Genomic DNA, 23,581 nt, shown 5'->3' with positions numbered 1-23,581 from the left:
TGTGTATAGGTGTGTGCACGTGTGTGTATAGGTGTGCATGCATGTGTAGGTGTGTGCACACATGTGTGTATAGGTGTGTGCACGTGGGTGTGTGTGTATAGGTGTGTGCGCACGTGTACGTATGTGTATAAGTGTGTGCACACCTGTGTATAGGTGTGTGTGCACATGTGTGTGTATAGGTGTGTGCACACGTGTGTATAGGTGTGTGCATGCGTGTATGTGTATAGGTGTGTGCATGTGTGTGTGTATAGCTGTGTGCACACATGTATGTATGTGTATAGGTGTGTGCATACATGTCTGTATGCATTATGTACATGTGTGGAGATACGTGTGGTTTTATGTACAGGTGTGTAAGCGTGTGCATATGTATATAGGTGTATACACATGTATGTGTGTACATATAGGTGTGTGCACTCGTGTGTGTATAGTGTGCATACATGTGTGCATATGCATATGCACATGTGCATATATGTGTGTTCTTATGTACAGGTGTGCCTAAGTGTGCACATGTGTGTATGTGTGTGTATAGGTGTGCACACGTGTGTGCATAGTGTGTGCATACATGTGTGCGTATGCATTATGTACATGTGCAGATACGTGTGTGCATATGTATAGGTGTGTGCACTCGTGTGTATAGTGTGTGCATACGTGTTGGTGTATACATGTGTACATGCACATATAGATGTGGTTTTATGTATGGGTGTAACTACAAGTGTGTGTATATAGGTGTGTGCACTCGTGTGTGTATAGTGTGTGCATACGTGTCTGCATGTACATGTGTACATATACGTGTGTTCTTATGTACAGGTGTGTGCACACGTGTATGTGTACATAGGTGTGTACATGTGTGTGCATACATGTCTGTACATATGTACACGTGTGCAGATACGTGCGGGGTTTTGTACAGGTGTGCATAAGTGTGTGCGTGTGCACGTGCGTGTATAGTGTGCACACGTCTGCATGTACATGCGTACGTGTGCATACCCGTGGGTAAGAACGTACGTGTGTATGTATAGACGTGTCTGCACGCCTGTGTGCGCGTGTCCTTATGCACACGTAGGTACACGCAGTACACGCGCGCATGCACGTGTGTCTGAGGACGCGTGTGCACGCGTGTGTCCCTCTGTGTGCGCACACGCGTGTGTCCCTCTGTGTGCATACACGTGTGTGCACGCGTGTGTCCCTCTGTGTGCGCACACGCGTGTGTCCCTCTGTGTGCATACACGTGTGTGCACGCGTGTGTCCCTCTGTGTGCGCACACGCGTGTGCCCGTGCAGGGGTGCGCATGCGCCCGGTCATGCACGTGCGCGTGCACGCACACACACCCCCCCTCCCGCGTGTGCGGCGCAGGGCGCGCCTGGGGGGGCGGGGCCAGCAGGGGGCGGGGCCCGGGCGGTGCACGCGCGGCGCCGCGGCCCGTTGCCGAGGCGCCGTCCAACGGGCGGGTGCGTTGCTAGGGAGCGGCGGGCCAATGGGCGCGCGCGTTGCTGTCGCCAGGCGGCGCGCCGGGCCGGGCCGGGCCGGGCCGGGCCGGGCGGAGGGATGAGGTGAGATGCGCGGGCCGCGGCGGCCCGGCAGCCATGGAGATCCGCTGCGGGGGGCTGCTCTTCAGCTCCCGCTTCGACTCGGGCAACCTGGCGCACGTGGAGCAGGTGGAGCCGCCCGGGGCGGGGCGCGGCCCCGCGGCCTGGGGTGCCGCCCTCCCCGCCGCCGACTACGAGTTCAACGTCTGGACGCGGCCCGACTGCGCCCATACCGAGTATGAGAACGGCAACAGGTGAGGGCCCGGCGGGGGCGAGGAGAGCCCGGGGGGGGGGGGGTGGAGCTGGCGGGTTGGGGGTCCCCCGGGGCAGGGGGCGGCTGGTACGGGGCGGGGGGCCCGGCAAGGGGCGGTCGGCGGGGTTGCTGGGGGCCGGGGGGCAGCTGGCAGGGACGGGGGTGCCCTGGGAGCGGGGGGGGCTCACGGGTCCGTGCCCCCCCCGGGGGTCCGGCAGGCTCCTCGCGGGTGGCTGGCGAGGTGGGGGGGCCCCGGGAGCGGGGACTGGCGGGCTCGGGGCCCCCAGGGCCGGGGCTGACCCGGCGCTGCTGTCCCTCCACAGGTCCTGGTTCTACTTCAGCGTGCGGGGGGGGGCCCCGGGGAAGCTGATCAAGCTGCACATCCTGAACATGAACAAGCAGAGCCGGCTGTACTCCCAGGGCATGTCCCCCTTTGTGCGGACCCTGCCCGTGCGGCCCCGCTGGGAGCGCATCCGCGAGCGGCCCAGCTTCGAGGTACGGGTGCGGGGGCTGGGGGCTCGGGTCGGGGCTGGGGGGCCCTCGGCCGAAGTGCGGTGACAGGCAGGGAGAGGGGACTGCGTTCAGGGTGGGGGCAGCTCTGGGGACACGAACGCCCCTCGCTCACCGTGCCGGGGTGACCTCCCACCTTCCGCGGCGGGGCGGGGTGGCTGAGCGGCTGGTTTGTACCTTGGTGGCCTCACGGGAGAGGGTGGGGGGTTAGTGGCAAAGCCCCATCCCAGGGCCGAGCACTCGGGAGAGGAGGACCCAGCAGCTCCCCTTTCTGCTGGCCGCTTGGGCCGGGGCACAGGCTCTCGCCGGGTGATTTCCCTGTTGTGTGACAGGGGAACTGTAGAACTGCTCTCGAAGCACGCCTGGGGCTTCCCTTCCCCTTCATCAGTTGTCAAAGTGGCCAGTAAATGGCTCTTCATGGCATCGAGCCGTGTGACGTCAGAGTGCCAATGCTCCTGCGAGGGGAGCGGAGCGGGCCACGGAGCGGTGGGGTGAGAGCCCTGGGAGCCGAAGCCAGCAGGAACGGCTGCGGCAGCGGGTTGACTCTCGCAGCCCCGTTAAGCCGTTTGGTTCTCAAACAGGGGTTTGCTGGCCCTGGCGTTTTCTGTCTTCGGTCTGGTAGGAGCTGGAGGGGAAGAGTCGCTTGTGGGTGCTCTGGGTCGTCCTTGCTCTGCGCACGCTGCTGCGGGGAGGCAGCGACCCTCCCAGTGTGCCCCCCCTTCCACCCCACGGAACAGGGGCCAGAAGGAATCTCCCATCCCCTGGCTCAGGACAAGATGACGCTTGATTTGGCCTGTGCCAGCGCCAGGGACAGACACGATACACAGCTGGGCTTTGCAAGCGCTCGCTAATTTTGCGAAGCGTGCCGAAAGAGAGTAGCTATTGTTCGGTCTTGGAGCGCCGGCAGTTGGGCACGAGGACCAGAAGGAACCCTCTGGGCTTCCCACAGAGCTCTGCCCCAGAGCCAGGCATGTGGTGAGGCTTCGGCGTCCCTCCAGGGACCTGTGCCTGCACAGCGGGGCGAGCGGGGAGCCAAGGGCTTTGTAGGAAACAGCCTGGCGTTTCGGGGACCCGAGCGAAGCGGGCTGGGATCTGCTGGGAGCTCAGCTTTGATTCCCGTGCGGTTAGAGAAGGGCGAGCGGCTGCGGGCACCACCTGATGCAGGAGGGAACCAGTCTGGCAGTGCCGGAGGAGAACCGCGGGGGCCTGTGGTGGTCGCGGCTGCCTGGCCTATGCCCGGGAGGTGGCTCTGCATGGCGTCGGCTGGCTGCTGCTGGGGCCGTGCCTCCGCTCAGCCTCTGCTTTGTGTCTGTCCCAGATGGTGGAGACGCAGTTTGTGCTGTCCTTCGTGCACCGCTTCCTGGAGCACCGCGGTGCCACCACCTACTTTGCCTTCTGCTACCCCTTCTCCTACACGGAGTGCCAGGACATGCTGGCGCAGCTGGACGGCCGCTTCCAGGAGTGCCGGCACATGTCTCCCAGCAGGTGCGCACCCCCCGCGCCCCCGTTCCCGGCCCTCGCCCGCTTGGCTTTGCCCCTGCTGTAGAAGCACAGCATCGTCCAGCTGCGGCGGGGTGGAGGGCGGGGGGGGGGGGGGGGTCTCTGTGCCCCCCGGTCCCCCCGGTAGCTGCCCGGTGCTTGCTCCTCTGGGCCCCAACTCTGCACGAGCGGCTGCAGCAGCTCCCCCCGCGCTCCCGAGCATGCGCTTCCGAGGGGCTTCCAGAGGGTCTTTTATCGCTTCGGGCCGCATCCCCCTGGCATTCCCAGGGGCAGGTTCCCATCAGGTGGAAGAGGCTGAGGAGGGGCTGTGACAGAACTGCAGCCCTCAGTTTAAGGAGAGGGGGTTCTCAGAGGCCAAGACCTCGTTTGCTTTCCCCCTCCTGGCTGCGGGAAGGTCGGGGCATCTCTCTCCCGCTGCTCCCTTCCTCTACAACCGCTGTCACAGAGGGAGATCTCACTGCTAAGAGCCAGCCTTGGCACCGGGCTCTTTGTGGATCATGCAAGGAAGTTCCTCTGACTTCAAGAATTTCTTCTCAGAAGTCAGGAGAACTGAACGCCCGGCTGAGGGGGAGGAGGACAGAGTCAGTCTTCAGGCGTCTCTGTGGATAACTCTGTCCCGCAGCCCCTCCTGGCCCCAGAGACTTTCCGTGCCGTGGGGCTGGGATCATAAATACTTTTTCTTAGACAAGGGGTGAGCAATGGTTTATTGAAAGGGGTTTGTTCTTAAATTGTCGTGCGATGGAGAACTACAAGAACTTCAAAACCTGGCAGTCAGTCGGCAAGGGTCTGACGGTGATGTTGTAGTCTCTGTGGGTCAAACTCACGTACTGACAGGGACCCCTGAGCCCCCCAGGGCTGGGTGGTCCCGATCGAACCCTTCCGCAGGAGACCCCGGCTCCCTCAGCGCAGCGGGGTTTCCCCGCCTGACCGGTCTCACGTGGCCACAGGGGGATGGCCTGGCTGTCCGACGGCCACTGGCACCTCCGCCGGGTCTGGCTGTGCGGGAGCCACTCACCCACCGCTCCCTGCAGTCAGGGGGGCTGGGCAGCGTGGCCCCTGGGACTGGGCCACCGCTCTTTCCTCCGAATGAGCCGCTGCTCGGGAGCACTCGTGTTCCTGGTGGACTCTGAGGGGGGCCGGCAGTGCCCAGCTCGGCTGCGGATGCCTGCAGGCAGCAGGAGAGGGTTTGGCGGTTCTGGTCGGGCTGGGGCTGTTGAACCCCTGGGGAGCAGAGCGAGCAGGGACGCGGCCCTGGACAAGGGGCTAGAGGGCTGTAGGTGTGGGGAGCGTCCCCTGCCCAGCTGGGAGCCCCCTTTGCTCCCTACGGGCATTTCCAGCCAGCTGCTGGGCTGAGGCTCGGCGCGCTGCCCCTCGGTTCCCGGCTCAGCCGGGACGGCAGCTGCCCCAGCCGAGCCGCTTTCTTCCCTGGGGGGAGGCTCTGACCCGCGCGTTGCCGGCTGACCAGGCAGGCTGACCGGGGCAGGCTGGCTGAGCGCCTCTCCTCGCCCTGCAGCCCCCTCGACTCCGTCTATTACCACCGGGAGCTGCTCTGCCACTCCCTGGACAAGCTGCGAGTGGACCTGCTCACCGTCACCTCGTGCCACGGCATGCTGGAGAAGCGGGAGCCCCGGCTAGACAAGCTCTTCCCAGACACGACCACGCCGCGGCCGCGCCGCTTTGCAGGGAAGAGGGTGAGCTGCTGCGCCAGCTTTGGGGCTGCGTCGGGGACGGCGAGCGTGGCCAGCAGACTGTGCGGTGGTCCGTGTGTCGGGGCCTTGCTGCCGCCCTCGCGTCTCTGACTTGAAAGGTGTCGTGTCGTGTCCTGGAGGGCGGGAGCGTTAGGCTGGGTGGAGCAGAGTCTGTGAGATCCCGTGTCGAGGCATGGGAACCAGTAGCCTGCCAGGAGCCCCAGTGCATCCACATCATCTCAGCACCATGAAATGCCCTCTGGTAGCACTACACGTGTATTCCTCAGGGCAAAAATTAGCATCTCGTCCCCTAGGAGTTTTGTTCTGTCCTCCTTTTAATGCCATTGCTCTGTTAAGCTGTGCAGAAACTGATGGAAGTGCTGTATTTGGGGTGTCAGCCCCTGCTGCGGTAGGTGGGCCCTGCCTGCTAGGCACGGGGACAGGACGGGATCTCCCTCTGCGGCTGCGCAGGGCTGGGGCGGGCGGCTGGGGGCTGCAGGCACATCTCTTGCTGAGAAGCTCCCACCGAGAGAAGGGCTCTTCAGGAGGTGCTTTACGTCGTCGTTCCAGTCAGGCTCATTCCCCGCTCTGCGGGATCGCTCGGGGCTTTTCCCTGGGGCGCTTCTGGGGCTCTGTTTCTCTGCCTCCTGTGCTCTGGTTTCCCCGGGTAGCAGGCTGCGGGGTTTCTGTTCCTTTAGTCTCATGCAGGGATAACCAGCCTTATTCCAAGCAGGACCTAGGAGAGGCACTGGGTAAAGAAGCCGCCGAAAACTCTTGTGTTGCCGCACCCAGTACCTAGTTTTGTGCTCCACATAAAGGCCTCAGCTCCGCCTCGGGCAGCAGGGTGCCTGGCTGCAGCGCAGCGGAGGAGCCCCAGGGAGCGTTTGGCCCCTTGGCTAAGGCATCGCGGCACCTCGGGGCAGGCAGGAACCTGCCCATCGCCCCTGTCTGTTTGCCCCCAGGTGTTCTTCCTGAGCAGCAGAGTCCACCCAGGAGAAACACCCTCCAGCTTCGTCTTCAACGGCTTCCTGGACTTCATCCTGCGGGAGGAGGACCCCCGCGCCCAGATGCTGCGGCGGATGTTCGTCTTTAAGCTCATTCCCATGCTGAACCCCGACGGGGTGGTGCGAGGCCACTATCGGTGAGTGAGCACAGGCTGCAGCTGCAGCTTCGTCAGGGCCCGAGCTGGGCCGGTCTCCTGGTTTGGAGCCTGCTGTGCGTTTCGCGATGGCCGTGAAGAACGGTCCCAAGGTCCTGCGTCAGTAGAAGAGCGAGCTGAGGCCCGCAGGCTGCAGCAACCTCTCCCTGCTACCCCCCGGGATCTCTGGCGAGGGCTGGGGGCTGCTGTTGGCTGCGTAGGTCACCTCCTGGATCGGGGCTTTCTAGCTCGGGCGAGCAACGCTGCCCTGTGCCTCTGAGGCACTCAGACACTGCCCTGTCCTTGCTCTCCCTGGCGTGTCAGAGCTGGGCCAGCTTCAGGGAAGAGGGAGGGAGATCGCTCGGGGCTCTGTCTCACCGAGGCAAGTGCCGCTCCAGGAGAGAGGTTCTCAGCTGCTTTGGGGCAGAGTCTCTGCTCACTTGCCCGCAAGGGGATGATTTGGCTAGTTGTACTCCAGGACAGAGCCCAGAGCCTCAGCCGTTGGAGGTAAGGTCAGGTCTGCCTTTGCAGAATGGACGGCGCTGCGCAAAGGACCTCACGTCTCCTCTGCTCTCTCTGCAGAACTGACTCCCGTGGGGTAAACCTGAACCGCCAGTATCTCAACCCCGACGCCGAGCTGCACCCTGCAGTGTACGGGGCCAAAGCTGTCCTCCTCTACCACCACGTTCACAGCCGCGTCCTGCCAGGCTCTCCTGACTGGAGGACGTACGTCTCGCCGCTCAGCACCAGCTCGCTAAGCACAAAATCTTCCAACCATTCCGTCCGCAGCAGCGCCCCGTCCCCGGAGGCAGTCCTGTCGGAGCTGGAGAAAGCCAATAACCTCCGCAACTCACCCAGCGCCTGGCGTGCCGGCACGTACTTCAGCCCTTCTCAGGAACCCCGGCTCTCGGGATCGCCTGCCGCCGAGCTGGGCAGGAAGGACCAAGCTGTCTGGATCCTCCCTTCAAGCCACACCGTGGAGCACTGTGAGGAGGAAGGCAGGAGGCCTCCGCCAGCACCTCTCCCCGAAACCATCCTGCCCCAGGACAGTGGGCTGGCCTACTATGTCGATCTCCACGGGCATGCCTCCAAGCGCGGCTGCTTCATGTACGGCAACAGTTTCAGTGACGAAAACGATCAGGTGAGGGCAGGGGGGAGGACTACAGAGGTGCTGGAGCAGGCTGGGACCCTCTCGCCGCTCTGCCCCCTCCCCAGGGTCCCGAACGCTCCCTCCCACTGCTGGGAGAGGGGGTGGGAGGTCCTTGTCACGCCAGAAACTGAACTCCCTGTCGGGACAGGGCTGGTGCAGGGATCACAGAATCGTTCAGGTTGGAAAAGACCTTTAAGATCATCGAGTCCAACCGTAAACCTAACACTGCCCAGCCCACCACTGCACCATGTCCCTGAGCACCTCATCCAAACGTCCTTTAAATACCTCCAGGGATGGGGACTCCACCACTGCCCTGGGCAGCCTGTTCCAGTGCTGGACAACCCTTTCCGTGAAGTAAAATTTCCCAATATCCAGTCTAAACCTCCCCTGGCGCAACTTGAGGCCATTTCCTCTCGTCCTATTGCTTGTGACCTGGGAGAAGAGACCGACCCCACCTCTCTACAGCCTCCTTTCAGGCAGTTGTAGAGAGCGATGAGGTCTCCCCTCAGCCTCCTCTTCTCCAGGCTCAACAACCCCAGTCCCTCAGCCGCTCCCCATCAGCCTTGTGCCCCAGACCCTTCCCCAGCTCCGTTGCCCTTCTCTGGACACGCTCCAGCCCCTCCATGTCTCTCTGGGAGTGAGGGGCCCAACACTGAACACAGCATTCGAGGTGCGGCCTCACCAGTGCCCAGTACAGGGGCATGATCACTGCCCCAGTCCTGCTGGCCACGCTATTCCTGACACAAGCCAGGATGCCATTGGCTTTCTTGGCCGCCTGGCCACACTGCTGGCTCATATTCAGCCGGCTGTCAACCAACACCCCCAGGTCCTTCTCTGCCAGGCAGCTTTCCAGCCACTCTTCCCCAAGCCTGCAGCGTTGCATGGGGTTGCTGTGGCCCAAGTGCAGGACCCGGCACTTGGCCTTGCTGAACTGGATGGGCAGGGGGCAGGCAGGGGCGGGCAGCGTCCCCCGGGCAGGGCTGGAGCATGCAAGATGTGGAGTTGGGCAGAGTGGGCCCGGCCTCGGCCAACACCCCAGTGCATCCCGGAGCTTGGCGCTGGTAGTGCTGGAGCAGGACGAACAGCCGAGGGCTCCCCCCGGAGTCATCCTCTCTGTGTGTCGCAGGTGGAGAGCATGCTGTTCCCCAAACTCATCTCCCTGAACTCACCTCACTTTGACTTCACGGGCTGTAACTTCTCAGAGAAGAACATGTACGCCAAAGACAAGCGGGACGGGCAGTCGAAGGAGGGCAGCGGGCGAGTGGCCGTCTACAAAGCCCTGGGGATCATCCACAGGTAGGCAAACCTCCGCGCGCGTGCTAAACCTCCGTGCCAGCTGGTCTGGCCCAGCTCTCCTCTGTTGCGGAGGGGCGAGGTCTTGCTGGACACAGGTTGTTAGGGAGAGTTGAAACCGCTTCTGTGGGCGCAGCCGTGTCCTGCGCGGCTCTCCGGTGGGGCTGGGACTTGCCTGTTGTCTGAACCGGCCAAGAAGAGCGTTACGTGCTCGGTGCAGTGCAGGCAGAGGCCGGGACCCGGCCGTGCCAGGTACCGCCGCGTCGCCGAGCCGCAGGCGTTGGTCCTGCTTCACAGCCTGGCTCCTTTTCCTCTTGTACCTCCTGTCCCTTCACATCCCTCCTGCAGCTGCTCTGCCTTCTTGTCCCAGCTGTCGTAGAGCTGCTTGCGCACTGCTTTCCAGGAGGAATTCTCCTCTTTCCCAGATGGACCTTCATACGTTTGTGTTTAGCTGTAATTAAAACCTGTTTAGCTGTAATTAAAACCTGTTTAGCTGTAATGGGCTCAGCTTCCCCAGACCTCGCGTGCGAGATTGCCGTGCAAGATTCCAGCCTCATCCAATCCCGAGTTCTGCGAGTCGAGGATATTCATGTGACCCGTAGCAGCCACGTGCCTCTCCCCAACAACAGATGGGATATTTTTGGCCTGTTTCTGTTGTGGTTGCTGGGAACGTAAAAATGGCTGAACTAATCAGACCAACAGCCCGACTTACCCTGTTTGGCCCCAGCGGTGGCCGGTTGCAGATGCCAAGGGAAGAGTACAAGAAGAGAAGTGGGTAATGCTTCTGTAGTAGATGCTGCATTCCCCAGGAGTCTGTGGTTTGAGGACATGCAGAAGTAGTGCCAGGCTTCCTGCCAGCCCCGGACTCCCCCGGAAACCCCTGCGCCCCTTCTGAGAACAGCGGCTCTCTGCGGGCGCAGTTTCATTGCTGGCTTAAGCTGCCGTAGGGCCAGGCTGCCAGCAGACGTGGTGCCTCCCTCGGCTCCTTTCTTCCCCCGTTTCCTCAGCACTTGCTGCGCGCCCTGCTGCTTCTCTGCGCCTGGCCGCAGCCTGGGTCAGGGCACGTGCTGATCCAGCTAGAACCAACCCTGCGATAACAAATACACGAGTTTTTTAGGCTTGGGTTGCTGGTGTAGTTTGCTCTGTGCCCATTTGCGGGAGCTGGCAGGGAACAGCCCGTGGTTAATCCAACAGGGACATCCGGAAACGTGGCGGGCGTTCTGCTGGTGTCAGGAGCGCTCTCAGTGCCTGTGCCGTGCGGTACCGTGTGGGCACGTTGGACGGATGGGGAGGGAGACACGCTGGTTTTCGGTGGGATTGGCAAGCTGAATTGTCTCTGAGCAGTCGGACGGATGCAAGCGATCCTGGCTGGCAGCTCCCCGTCACCCTCTTCGCCTTCCCGCCTTCAGAAACATGCGTCGGGAGAGCCCGCTCGGTGGTATCTCAGGGACCGAGGTGAGGCTGCCCGGCCTCTCGGTCCCTGGATGGTCTTTTCTAACAACAGATGCAACATTTGCCTTTCTCCCCCACACACTCCCCGTCACCTTCTGGAGACGACCGAGAGGAGCCCCACGAGGACCTCGGCAGCCCCTCGGCACCCTTGGGTGCTGCCCCTCGGGGCCCGTGGGCTCACGTGGGTCGTGTTTCTCGGGAGATCCCTGACTCGATTATCCTCCATTTCTGGTGGTTTTCCTCCTGGAGCCCCGTCTCCAGGCAGAGCGATCCTCCCACCCCGCCTGCTGCTTTCTGCAGCGGAGCTCCCTCACGCGTTCCCCATCGGCCGGCTGATCTCTGGGTACGTCTGTCCATCTCCCGGAGTACCGGGATGGACCATTCCTGCAATCAGAGGACGCTCTCCTGAAAAACCTGCCACCTTTCCTGAGCTCCTTTGTCCGTCAGAGCTGTCTCCAAGGGGATCCCCCTTACTGGTGCCCTGAATTAGCCAAAATGTGCTCTTCTGAGGCCCAGGGCCTGTGCTCTGCTGCTCTCCTCCCCTCGAGATCGTGAACTCCGCTATTTCCTGGTCACTACAGACAAGGCTGACGTTTATTATCGCATCCCCAGCTACCAGGTTCCTCCTCGTCTGTGATCCAGCTGTGCATCACCCCCGGGTGGCCCATCCAGCACCCGTACATCCATATCGGGAACTTATTCCCCAACACTCTCCAGAAATTGGGAGGACTCCAGGACTTTCCGGGGATAGAAGCAGTATTTAATGGATGATGTATTTTATTTTTTTCTTATCACTGCTGAGCACAGGTGAATTTCTAGCGTTGTGCAGCAGAGATGCACAGAGTGACCAGGAGCCATGTGCAGGCATTCGTCATGTATCTTAAAAGCCATTAGGGTGCAGAAAGATGAAAGCTCAGAATAAAGAACACAGTAAGACAGCAAATGGAGAAACCGTTTGCGTCTCTGGGGTCAGTTTACAAAACTCGGTGCCCGCCGGGACCCCCAGGTCTGTCTCTGCAGAGCCGCTCTCCCCCGGCCGGCCCCGCGCTGTGCGGCCGCAGGGTTATTGCTCCCCGCGGCAGGGCTTTGCCTTTCCCTGCGGGAGCGTGGGGAGGTCCCTGCCTGCCCCCTCCTCCAGCCTGGCGAGTCCCTCCGAGGGCAGCGCGACCCTCTGGAGCATCACCCCCAGCTCTGCGTCCGCCGCTGCCTCGGCACCTCGGGCACCCGTGAAGGGGCTCAGCAGCCTGACGCCCGGTATCGGCACACCGCCAGTGCCGGGGCTCCAGCCGGGCTCTGTGCCGTGCTCGCAGCCTGGCGTGTCAGCCAGCGTCCAGGCCACTTCCCCGTCCCCTAGCATCGCCTGTCCTTCGTCTGCTCGCCTGCGAGGGTGGGGTTGGAGATGGTGTCTAAAGCCATAAGCCATCGCCCACGGCTCTCCCCTCGGCCTCGGAGCTGGCCGTTACGTTGTCGAAGGCTGCCGGGCTGGTTATGCGCAGTTTCTCCTTCGGAAATGTGCTGGCTGCTCCCAGGCGCCTTCTGTCCTTCCTGGGTCTCCAGGATTATTTTCTCCATCACCTTCCCCAGGATCAAGGTGAGGCTGACCAGCCTGTGGTCCCGTCACAGGGGTGACATTTGCTTTCTTCCCGTCCTCGGGACCGTCCTCGGTCTCCAGGACCTCTCTCGGATAACCGGCAGCAGCCTCACCGGCACGTCCTCGGCTCCCTCGGCACTTGCGAGGGCGTCCCGCTGGGTCCCACGGCGTCCCACGGCCCTGCGCCTGCCCAGGCCGCGCAGCTGCTCCCGGAGCTGCTCCCGCTCCCCCAAGGGGATGTCTCCCTTGCTCCAGACTTCCCTCTGCTCGCAGGGGCCGGGGATCGCTGCACGCAGAGCTCGCCAGCGACGACTGAGGTGAAGAAGGCGTGGAGTACCTCGGCCCCCGTCAGTCGGCAGCTGGCTCACGCTCTCCCTAGCCCTCTTCCTGCTACTGACACACCTCTGGAAGCCTTCTTGCAGCCCTTCTCGTCCCTCAGCAGATTCAGCTCCGGGTGGGCTGTGGCTTTCCCAGCCCAATCCCTGCCCACTCGGACAGCATCTCTGTGTCCCTCCCAGGTCAGCTCTCCCTTCTTTCACCTCTTATGTGCTTCTTTTTATTATCCGAGTCCCGTCGGGAGCTCCGTGTTCATCCATGCAGGCCTCCTGCTGCCTTTGCTTGACTTCCCGCGTACCTGGGTGGAGGGAAGTTTTGGAGTTGGAGGAGGTGAGCCCTGAGGATGGATCGGCTCTCTGGGCCCCTCTTCTCACCAGGGCCCTGTCCCGGGGGACTCCTCCAAGCAGAAACTGAAAAGGCAAAATCTGCTCTCCCCAAGTCCGGGGCTGTGATCCTGCTTTTTGCCTTGTTCCTTTCTCTCAGGCCACCGAGCTGCACCATCGCATGGTCACTGCAGCCACGGCTGCCCCCGACCTGCACACCCCCAACCCGTTCTTCCCCATCTGCCGGTACGAGGTCCAGCCGTGCCCACCCTCAGCACCCCTGTCAGAGTAGCCCCGCAGGCAGGGCTGCTCCTTGGAGAGGTCCCACTGAGTCGCTGAGGAGATGAGGCGCCTCTTGACGGCGCGGCGGCATCGTCAGCGTGGCGAGTTCCTTGGGAGGTTGGTGTCTGCCTTCTGGCTCCCGCCCAGGGGGAGGTTGGTAGGTCTCAGACAGCTGGCCACGTCAGCCCGGAGGTTAATTTGTCTTTAGCTGTCCTGACAAAGTTCCCCTGCCCAGCCGGGCGTGTCTTCGGGACCTGGCGGTTTTTAAAGAAAATTGGTCATCGTTGTCGTTAACGGACAAGGTTGACGTCGCTGCAGCATGGCGGCTCCAGGGCGCCAATCTTCTGCCGTTTCCGTTTGACGAGGCTCAGCCCTGCTCCGGCCCCCTGAGCCGAGCTCCTGCCTTGCTCCCCCCATGGTGCCTTGCCCAGGCAGCCGGGGAAGGCTGTCAGTCCGTCTGTCAGTCTGCAAAGTGCCAGGGCCGAGCTGCGGGGGTGTGGAGCGGGCAGCGCGGGGCCGGGCGAGCGAGGGGGGGCTGTGCTGGGCCACAGGACCCTCTGTCTCTGGAGAGGGGTGATCCGGCACCCCTTCTCCAGCCCCTCAGCAGCTGTGGGGGGCACACGGGAAGGGCCCCCGGCCCCACGGTGGTAGCCTGGGAACGGGTGGCTGGAGAGGGTGCGATCCCCGCTGCCTTCTGGAGCCCACTGAACTGCCTTCGGTCGGCCTCGTGCTGCTGGTGGGCGTCGCGGCGCCGTGGTGGTTAGCCCTGTGGGTGCCGGGACAGCGTCGGCACACCGTGGCAGATGTCGGCGAGTTTCTGCCGTCGGCAGGCTCTGCGGCAGGCCTTTCCCAGCGGGTGCCCCTGCGGCTGGGCTGTCTAACGCCTCCCTCACGCCGATCTTCCCACGAGGCTTTGGCTTTGCCAGTTTGAGTTTCCTCAGTGAGAGTTCCCAGTTCCCCTTGCTCGTTACCCACGCTCCTGCTATCGGCTTGCAAACTATCGGGATACACGTGTTTTTGCAAATGCCTCGGCTCCGCGCGTTGGCCGCACAGCACGTCCGACCCTCCCCTCCCTCCCCTCCTCCACCACTGATCTCCTGCCCCCTGCGCGCTCCCGGCTCTGCCGGCAGCAGGCTGGGCTGCTCCTCCGCACGGGGATCGCCGGGACAGACCTTCGGTGTTGCACCCGCAGCTCCGTCCCAGTGACGTCTCGCTGGGTTTTCCCTGGAAGTGGAGAGACAAGAAGATGACTCTCTTGCCTTTCCCTGAAGTCCTGCAGTCTGTGCCATGTGGGTGGTCCAGTGTCTCGTTGCCAGAAAATCGGTGCAGCGTGAGGCTTTGCTCCCGGGGAACGACGTGCCAGACATTCTCCCATGCCCTTTGTGCATCTCTTGCCCTGTCCTTAGCGTGAACTCACCAGGGATGGCTGCAGACCCTTTTAGGGTAACCAGAGAACATCTTTTGGTAGTTGCTTCACCCTGAAAAGCAGCTGGGGTGTCCCTAGGAGCTGTGGGCGCCTTGACTGTTGATTTAAGATAGGAGGTGGGTACTCTGGCGCTTTGGGAGCTCGGTGCTCAGCGATCGTGGGCCCCTCCTGCTCTCCAGCTCCCCCATGGCCAGTCCTTTCTTTGGCATTGATTTCAGAGCCCGGTTCCTTGGGTCCTGCGTCACGGGTGCCTCTCCCGTCCTCGGCGTGCCTCTGGCTTCCACCTGATGGCCAAGTGCTGCTTTTTTTACCTCCTTTATTCCTACCTCAGCAGATGAGAAAATGCAGCGCGCGTGAAGCAAGTCGCAGCAAGAGCTGCAGCTCAATGGCAGCAGTCGTGTCTTCTCTCCAGACTCCTCCCGGGGCTGGGGGGGACGCTGGCGGCTCGCAGGGGTGACCCCAGCTCTGCTTGCACGCTGTCGTCGCAGCAGCGGTGCTCCTGTGCTCGGCAGGCACGGATCCGTCGGGTAACGTGGGCTTCCTTGTGCTTCACAGCTACACGCTGGAGTGCAACTACAACACGGGGCGCTCGGTGAACAGCATCCCCGTGGCCTGCCACGACAACGGGCGGGCCAGCCCGCCGCCCCCTCCCGCCTTCCCCTCCAAATACACCGTGGAGCTGTTTGAGCAGGTAAGGGGGTCCCCAGCAGTGGGGTGGCCGGGCGTGCCCAGCCCTGCCCTGCCCTGCCCCGCCCCGCGCGCTGCAGGCAGCGCCTTCGGCACCCAGGAGGAAACTCCCACGTTCTCTCCTGCTTCCGCGCTTGCGGTCCCCGTGAAAACTCCTGCGCCGGTCCGTGGTGCGGGTTTAGAGGGGTGCGCGGGACACGGGGTGTTCTCAGTGTCAGGGGCTGTAACCCGTCGGTACGTCCCAGCCCGTCCCGGTCTGCGGGGCCGTCTGTGCCTGTCCCCACCGCTAACCCCCGCCCAAAACGCTTTGCTCGCTGGCTGGGACTGGAGGCGTCTGCCCTCAGCCTCTGGGGCAGCCCGGGGTTGTCCCCGTGCGTCTCGCACCACTGCTGACGCGTGGGGTCCCCGTTCCCTCCCCGCGGAGCGTGGGGCTGCCTGCTCTTGCGTAGCCCGCAGCAAGAGGTGGCGGGTCCCTGCGGCCGTGGGCGCCTGACTCACCCTTGCCACACTGCGCACCCGGAGAGGCTTCCTGGGGGAACGCTCCTCCCGCCGGAGAGCTCGATGGGAGCCTGGAACGGAACGGAACGAGCGCTGGGGGGTTGTCTGGGACTTGGGGTTGGGGTTTCATTTCTTTGTTTGTTTTCCTGCCTCAAGTCCCGGAGGGCTGCTGCTCTTTCTCGAGGCCTTTCTCACCGGTTGCCAATTGCCCTGGCAGGTCGGGAGAGCCTTGGCTGTGGCAGCGCTGGACATGGCAGAGTGCAATCCCTGGCCCCGGATCGTCCTGTCGGAGCACAGCTGCCTCAGCAACCTGCGAGCCTGGATGCTGAAGCACGTGCGCGGCATGAAGGGCGCAGGCGGGGGCCCGCGGAGGAGAGGAGGTGCCAGGACCCCCCCCAGGAGCTCCACGTAAGGGCCTGCCGGGTTGAGCGTTCAAGAGCTGCAGGATAACGCCAATTAGAGATGATAAATGTACTCCAAGTGAGTTACCCTGCAGCTAACGAAGCCAAGATTTATTTGCTTGCTTTCCCACCTCGTCAGGGCCCGGGCTTGTCCCTGCGGTTTGCTTTGTGAACCGCAGGTGTAGGTATCCCTCAGCTCCAAGGCGTTTGCGGGCAAGAGCGGCACGCCGCCGCGCAGGGTGAAGCTGTCTGGGATTCACCTGCCCCAGTAGCTGGGAAGGGATCACCCGCCTGCAGAGAGAGCCAGCGTCTCTTCTGCTTCCCCTCTTCTCTCTCCCCAGCCCAGTCCGGCGCTGGACTGGGATGGAGCTGGGACTGGGGGCGAGGGAGTGGGAACTCTGAAACGATGCTGCTGCCCTGAGGCTGCCGGGACAGCGACGTTACAGCGTGGGGGACTGGGGTCTGCCGCTGCTTGTGAGGTGGGCTCCGTTCCCGGCCCCAGCTGCTCGCCAGCCACTGGGGAAAGTCCGGGGCTCTGACGGAGACGGCGTCTCCGCAGCAGCAGCACCAGCCTGACGGTCGGTGCCGGGGCTGGAGCAGCGGCGCAGAGCTGGCTGGGAAGGACGGGGGGGCGCGCAGAGGGGCCGGTGGAGGGGAGCCCCTCCCCACAGAGCCGGGCTGAGCCTCCTGTTTCTCATCCCTTTCCAGCGGGCTCCCCACCTCGGCCTCCGATAACGCCCTGTCCCGCATGAGGAGCTTCAGCAACGGCACCAGCGGGAGCGGCAGCAGCCAGCAGGACTCGCCGCAGATCAAAGCCTCCCCCAGCTTCACCTTCAGCTGCAGCAGGCCCTCGGGTCCGGCCGCTGCGAGCCAGAGTCCTCAGAAAGGCAGCGCCAGCGCCCCGGCACCGGGCAGAGGTAAGCTGGGCCGGGGACCTCTCGTGCGCTTGTTCCAGTACCTGTCGAGCTGCTGTGCGAAGCCGCAGCCCTGAGGAGAGTTCTGTGCCAGCGTAACCCTGTGCTTTGACGTAATAAAAGTGGTTTTGCGTGGAAGAAGTGCGTGTGAACCGCCGCCCCGTCCCCTCGGAAGGGTCCTGGATGCCGTGCTCAGCTCCGCGCTCCGTCCCGAGCGGAGCGGCCCTGGCTGGGTCAGGACAGACACCGCACGGCGAGACCCGTGGCTTCTCCAGGGAACCGCGGGGGGCCCAGCTGAGCTCCTGCCCACCGGCTCCGCAGGCCCTGGCTGGGCAGAAGCTGCCCGCTGCTTCCGCTGCACCGAGATCAGAGGGACGCTGTCCGCTGTGGGCTGCCGGGGGAGATGGCCCTTCCCGCGCCGGCAGTGCAGGTGCCCGGGGCCAGGGCCAAGGGGCTTCTGGAGAAGCCAGCACGGAAAACCTCCGCTCGACTTCCCTCAGCCTCAGCCACTCCCAAAGCATTCCCGAGGCCTGCGGGGATACACCGAAGTGCCTTTTCCCGTCCCAGGCACTGCTGAGCAGCAGTCGATCGTGGCACGTGGCTCTGGTCATGGCGAGGCAGGCTGGCAGAGCTGAAATTAGTCACTGGGGGCTTTGAACACGCGGCAAGTCCTGTCCGGTGGGGGCCGACTCGCAGCTCCGAGCTGCCCAGCCAGGCAAGAAAGGCCCCGGCTTACCGCCCCGCCGCCAGCACCCGGTGAGCCCTGCGGCTGCACCGCGCTCTGGCAGCGGCGGCTGCCAAAACAAGGCAAGGCTGCCCGCACCGGGCAGGGGGCTCGGTGCCGCTGCAGGCCGCGGCGGGGAGTTCGGTGCTGCAGCTGGCCGGGTGCCCCGTGCTACTCTGTGGGCTGGTCCCGCAGGCCCCCGGCTAAGGAAACGGGGCTGGACTGGGAGCCCCAGTCTGCTGTGGGGCTCCGGGCCCCAGTGAGCACCGTGCTCTGAAGTATCCCAGTGCCCAAAGCTCGGAGGTGTGTGAGCGAGGGTCCGCTTTCGGGGCGGAGGGGGCTGCCTGTGTGACTCTGGGTGTGACTCTGAAGCTGTCGTTGTGTCAAGGCTCCGTGTACTGGTGCTGCTCTCGGGAGAGATCGCTGCGTTTCCCACTGTCGGCTTCTTTCTCATGCTCCGCCTGTGTTTCTCGCGTTGCTTCGTCCTCCGTGTTTGCTTTCCAGCACTTTGTAGTGACTGTTTCTCATCTGCCATGAGAACGTGGTGGGGAGGAAATAAAAGGCTTATGTTCTCATGGGCACGTTGTAACGTCTGTTCCTTCTGTGCATGCTCGGCCCACGCCGGAGCCAGCGGGAGCAACCCCCTGGCCCCAGCCCCGGCTGCCGGGGGGTTGGTGGCAGTCAGGTGCATGAGCAGGAACAGACCTTGTGGGGCTGGAGGGGAAGAGCCTGTCTCCGTAGGACGGGTCAGCGTCGTTCTGCCTCCCTCGCCTGCGCTCTCCGCGTGCTGGCGGGTGCTGTCTGCACGGCCACCTCCGGCAAGGTGAGCCGTGACCGGCAGAGCCGAGTGCCTGGTGGGGCACTCTGCCCTCGCGCCGGTGGAGTCCCAGCTGCCCGGCTCTTGGGACTGGGACGTGGCTCTTCCTTCCCTGGCGTCACCTGGCAGCTTGACCTTCTGCGTGCCCGCTCCGGCTAGCACCCCAGGCACCCCCCGCGCTGGCTGCCGGCAGTGCCGCCACTCTCCGAGCGTGAAGGCCTCGGCAGCGCTGGCACTGCCGCGTCTGCCCGGGGAAACGTGGCCCGGGAATGCTTTGACCCTGCGGGTTTGCCTTACGAGCCCCACGCCGCTGCCCTCCTGCCGGCTGTCCTGTCCCGGGGTGGTGCCAGGATGCTGTCACGGACTCTTCCTGCCCCAGGCAGCCGGGAAGGAAACGGGAACGCTGAGATCCTGCCGGCTGCCCCAGCCAGGCGTGACGAGGCGGTGGTTAGACGGCGCAGGATGAAGACACCGTGCCCCGGTCGTGTCCCATCCTTCCCCTTCCCGCACACACGCTGCTGAGATCGTTGCCCACGTGGAGCGGGCAGGAGCCTGTCCCCACAGGCCGGACGTCGGGGTGAGGACTAGTGCCCAGCCGTCCCCACTAGCCGTGCCCCGAAGGCGAGGGGAGGCCGCTCTCCTGCCGTGGCCCTTGCAGGACAGCTGTCCCCTGGTGATGGCCGGGTTACACGGAGGACGTCCTGTCCCGGACCTGCGCTCGGGCCGGGGCCCTGACAGGCGTCAAAGATGCGTCCCCCTCCCAGCTGCTTCCTGTGAGCCCCGTGGGAAGCGAGCCCCTTCCTGGTGGGCTCCAGCCACAGCCCTCCGGCCTGGCACGGGCCCGAGCTGTCTGCTGGCCCCCTGCCCTGCTGTCTCTCCTCCGTGCCAGCCGGCGAGCCCTGGCTGCGGCGGGGACCGGTGTCCCCGCAGACATGGTGGGGAGTTCACCCAGCCGGCTGCGGGGCTGCAGCCCTCACCGGTGGTCGGCGGAGCCACGGGCGCTGCTGGGCCAGCTCTGCTCCGGCAGCTGCGGCGCCTGAAAAGGGAGCTGGGGAGGGGAAGGGCAGGTGTCTGCGCGAGCGCGGGCAGCGAGGGCGCAGCCCGTGCCTGCGCGGTGCTGCCGCGGGAGCCGCTTTCCCAGAGGGCTGCTCCGTCGGGCTCTCCTCAGACACCCCGCGCTCCAGCCCCGACCCTCTCCGTGGCTCCCGCTCCAGCCTGTCCGCGTCGGCCGAGCCCCGGGGACCCCAGACCGGACCCGTGCTCTGCCCGCGGCTTCGTGAGTGCCAGGGTGGGGGGGTCTCTGCAGGACCCCCCGGTGACCCTCCCGTCTGTGCAGCCTCAGCTGCCACTGGCCTTTGCCGGCTGGAGTTCGTCACCGAATCGTGCCGTTTCAGTTGTGACAAGTGCAAGGTTAAGAGTTGTCACTCACCGGTACCATCGCCGTCACCCGTACAGCCACCGCCCAGGGAGAGCGATTCTGCACGCCGCAAACCTGCCCCGGCACAGACTTTGCCGCAGTCTGGCTCCTGCCTGCTCCTGCTCACAGGCTCTCATTTGCTGTGGGGTCCACCGTCGTTCGTGGCTTGCTCCGGCGTTTTACGTGTCGTCCGTTCCCCAGGGACGCTGCCGTGGTTTCACCCCGGTGGGCAGCTCAGCCCCCCCCCACCGCCGCCGCTCGCTGCTCCCGGTCGGACGGGGAGAGAACGGGAAGGGTAAAAGCGAGAAAACTGCTGGGTTGAGATAAAGGCAGTTTAACAGGGAAAGCAAAAGCCGCGCACGCAATGCAAACCCATCGCAGGCGGGTGCTCAGCCCTCCCCAGGAGAGCCGGGCCCCGCCGCGCCTAACGGTGACAGGGGAAGACAAAGGCCATCGCTCCGAACGTCCCCCCTTCCTCCTCCTTCCCCAGCTTTTGTTGCTGAGCGTTGATGTCCCGTGGTCTGGGATGTCCCTTGGTCAGAGGGGTCGGCCGTCCCGGCCGTGCCCCCTCCCGGCTCCTCGCTGGGTGAGGAGGAGAGCAGCCCCCGGCACCGTGCGAGCGCTGCTCAGCGGTCGCGTGGCCGGGCGTGCTGGGGGCTCGTGCTCGGCGTGCTGCCGTCCCTGTCCCCCAGGCCGTTCTCTCCGGGTGCAGGGCCCTGCCTTTGCCCTCCAGCTGCCCGAGGTTGCTCTTGCCCCGCTCCGGCAGCCTGCGCAGCCCTGCCGAGGAAGGGCAGCCCTCGTGGTCTCGGCTACTTCCCCACCGCGGTGCTGCCCGTGGCCTTGCCAGGGGCACAGCCCAGCCCGGCACTCAGCCAGCCGGGGCAGGTGCCAAACATCGGCAGCGGTGTCGGCCCTTGAGGAGAGCCCCTCGTGCCCGGCTGCCCCGCAGCCCCCGCTGCGGACCACCGGCTGCCGGGCCCATCCCAGCTCTGCCGGCGCGGTCACAAGGACACGGTGGGAGACCAGGCTGGAAACTTTGCTGGACTGGGGTTAAACGACACCCAGCCACGCCTGCTCCCTCCAGGCTTCTCCTCTGCCGCCCCGAGGCACCGGCCTGGCTGTGCCGCGTCCCGAGCGGTGCTCACAGGCACCGTCCCCAGGCCTAGGCAGTTCTGTCCCCCCCAGGGCCGCCCGGCACAGCCGGTTCAGAGCCCATCGCACCAGCAGGGCCAGGAGCGTGAGCCGGGACTGAGCCCGGGCTCCCTGCGGGCTGACCTGGCACGTCGCCCTGCCACGGGCTCGGCGCTGCGGTCCTGCCCGGCACAGCCGTGCCCGTCCCCGTCCCCATTAGCAGCCCCGCCTGCCTCTGCCTGCCTCCCACACCGCTGCCGAGCGCCAGCGCGGGCACGAAGCCCGGTCCTCGGCCGCAGCCTTCTCCTGCGGCAACCGAGCCGCGTGTCTGTGCTGCTGCTTCTGGCTCCAGCTCTGGTTCCCACCGGCGGCCCCGGCCCCACGCTGAGCTGTCGAGTGCCTGTCACGGTCCTCCCCGCCGGCGCTTCGGCAGCTGCCAAATCGGCTCCTCTCACTCTTCGGCTTTGGGGCTGTGCCTCATGCCCGGGCTGCGGTGGGGGCCCCGGCCCTGGTCAGGCCAGCGGGCAGTTCTGTCCCAGCTCTTCCGGCTAAAAGGACACGCAGCCGCGGTCAGGCCCCGTGGGGGACGGGGGCTCGGTGCCTGGCTGCTGCAGCCACGGGGAACGGTGTTGCCATGGGGGGAGCGCCGGCCTGCCTGGCTCCCCGTGCCGGTGGGGGGCTGCTGGCCCCAGGCACGCACTAGCCTGTGCCCCGGGTGGGTGTGGGGAGGCGTCTACCCCGATGGCCACCGCAGGCCGGTGTGGCTGCTGGGGTCCCGGCTCCTCCTGCCAGAGCTGCAGCAGCTCGGCGCTGCCGCCGGCACCGCCAGCGTGTGGGTGTCTGCGTGTCTGCCCCGTCTTGTGCCGCGCCGGGCCCTGGTCCCTCCTGCGCGTTCGCAGCGTGGGACGCGCACCGTGGCGGCTCTGTGCGCCCAGGGCAGGCAGCCGGTGCCCCGGCCGCGGCTCACAGCCCCCCCACGCCGACCCCGGCGCGTCCCTGGCGTGGGCTGAGCTCTGTCTTGTTTGTCACACAGGGACCCTGCCGGCGGGCACCCGGGCAGCGCCGAGCACCGGCACCAGCCACGGACCGCGGGAGGCCCAGCGCGGCGCAGGAGAGCCGGTGGCTGCCCACGGCACGGCACTGCTGCAGGTACCGCTGGGCACCGGTGGGGCCGGGGCCGGGGAGGGGGCTGCCCCACGGCCCCGCCAGCCGGGCCCGGGGGTCTGGGGAACGCTGGGGGACAAACCCGGACAAACCCGCACCACCCCAGCACCTGGGGCACTGCACAGCAACCGCCCGCGCTGGCCGGGGAGCTTCCCAAAGAGTTTGGAGACCCCCCCGCCCCGTCTGCGGGGCTCTGCCAGGAGTCTCCGCATTTTTTGTGCATTTTTCCCGAGCCCTGCGGACACTCGGGGGGCAGGGGTCCGGCGCCGTAGGACTCCCGGCAGCCGTGGGGGGCTTCTGCAAGACCAGGGACAAATGCCCCTCCCGGGCACCGACCCTCTTCTCCCTTCTCCTCCCCTCTCCGCAGGCGCTCCCCAAGAAGCCAGACGCCAGGAGAGCCCCGGAGCAGCCCGGGTAGGTGCTGGCGTCGGCCGTGGCGCGGGGCCAGCCCGCAGGCCCCGAGGGGGGCTGCAGCCCCCCCGCTGCCAGCGGCCGCCTCAGGAGCGGCGTGTGGTTCTCCCGCAGCCCGGGGGGGCCCCCCCTGCGCCCCAGCCGGATCCCCGTGCGGAGGAAGGGGGCAGCGGCCAGCCAGAGCCTGCCGGGGCTCCGTGCCGACAGCACCGCAGCCCGCCGGGCCGGGAAGCACGGCCACGGCGGGCCCCGGGCCTCGCAGCCAGGTAGGGAGGGTAGCTCCGCCGGGCCCCACGGGGCGGCCGTGCCCCGCTGGTGGTGACGCCGGTCTCTGTCCCCGCAGGGCTCTGCCGGGAGGCCCCCGCGCCCCCCGGGGGGGAGCAGAGCGCCGAGCGACTCTTCCTGTGCGGGGGCGAGGGGCTGCACCCCCAGGTACGGCCCCGCCGCGTCGGGGGGCTGCAGCGCGGGCAGGGGGACCCCGGCCCCGCTCTGCCCCGTGCCGGCAGGGCCCGGGCCGCGGCCGCGGCGCCGGGGAGGGGGCTCCGGCCCCCCCGCCCCGGCCCCGCTCCAGCCCGCTCTCCCCCGCCGCAGCCCCCGCCAGCCCCGGCCACCGGCCCCGCCGCACTCAGCTCCTACCGGCAGCTCCTCTTCTTCTGCGCCGAGGCCTGACCGCAGCCACCAGCGCCGGCCCCGCGCTCGCCGCGCCGCGGGGCAGGGCCGGGGCAGCCCCACGGCCGCTGCGGACCCCCAGACCAAAGCTGCACCCGCGCAGAGCCCGGGCCGCGGCGGTGCCGGGGACCCCGGACCCGCTCCGCCGCTCGCCGGGCACCGCCGGCGTGCCGGGGCCTAACGCGGCTCAGCACGGATGGCGGGCTGCCCCCCACCCCCGGGACGGCCCCGCTCCTCCCCGCGGGCCCGGCGGAGGGACGCGGCGGCGGCGGGAGGTATTTTT

General features: G+C 65.5%; 1 protein-coding gene across 4 annotated transcripts; it reads left to right on the top strand.

The window, feature by feature from the left end:
• Positions 1-1,447: 1,447 nt before the first annotated feature.
• On the top strand, positions 1,448-23,424 carry AGBL5 (AGBL carboxypeptidase 5). Of its 4 annotated transcripts, XM_075497567.1 has the most exons (15): positions 1,456-1,777; positions 2,100-2,271; positions 3,605-3,771; positions 5,300-5,477; positions 6,437-6,615; positions 7,195-7,753; positions 8,889-9,058; positions 15,021-15,156; positions 15,868-16,058; positions 16,760-16,968; positions 22,088-22,203; positions 22,586-22,632; positions 22,744-22,895; positions 22,973-23,061; positions 23,221-23,420. In XM_075497567.1, the coding sequence occupies exons 1-15, from the start codon at positions 1,581-1,583 to the stop codon at positions 23,296-23,298; spliced, it is 2,640 nt and encodes an 879-aa protein (XP_075353682.1). In that variant the 5' UTR covers positions 1,456-1,580; the 3' UTR covers positions 23,299-23,420. The 4 variants fall into 4 exon arrangements, with proteins under 4 accessions (XP_075353685.1, XP_075353681.1, XP_075353682.1 ...); XM_075497566.1 differs by having other exon boundaries at positions 1,453-1,777; positions 22,973-23,421; XM_075497570.1 differs by lacking the exons at positions 3,605-3,771; positions 5,300-5,477 and having other exon boundaries at positions 1,448-1,777; positions 22,973-23,424.
• The last annotated feature ends 157 nt before the right edge of the window (positions 23,425-23,581 follow it).

Source organism: Mycteria americana, chromosome 3 (assembly GCF_035582795.1).
Source record: "Mycteria americana isolate JAX WOST 10 ecotype Jacksonville Zoo and Gardens chromosome 3, USCA_MyAme_1.0, whole genome shotgun sequence".
NCBI lineage: Eukaryota > Metazoa > Chordata > Aves > Ciconiiformes > Ciconiidae > Mycteria > Mycteria americana.
This window is presented reverse-complemented; position numbering and strand designations above follow the sequence as displayed.

Bases quoted from the DNA above. Each gene is read 5' to 3' on its own strand.
- AGBL5 (XM_075497566.1), top strand. From the start codon at position 1,581: ATGGAGATCCGCTGCGGGGGGCTGCTCTTCAGCTCCCGCTTCGACTCG. The intron at 5,478-6,436 runs GTGAGCTGCTGC...GTTTGCCCCCAG, and splicing joins GCCGCTTTGCAGGGAAGAGG to GTGTTCTTCCTGAGCAGCAG. The intron at 16,059-16,759 runs GTAAGGGCCTGC...ATCCCTTTCCAG, and splicing joins ACCCCCCCCAGGAGCTCCAC to CGGGCTCCCCACCTCGGCCT.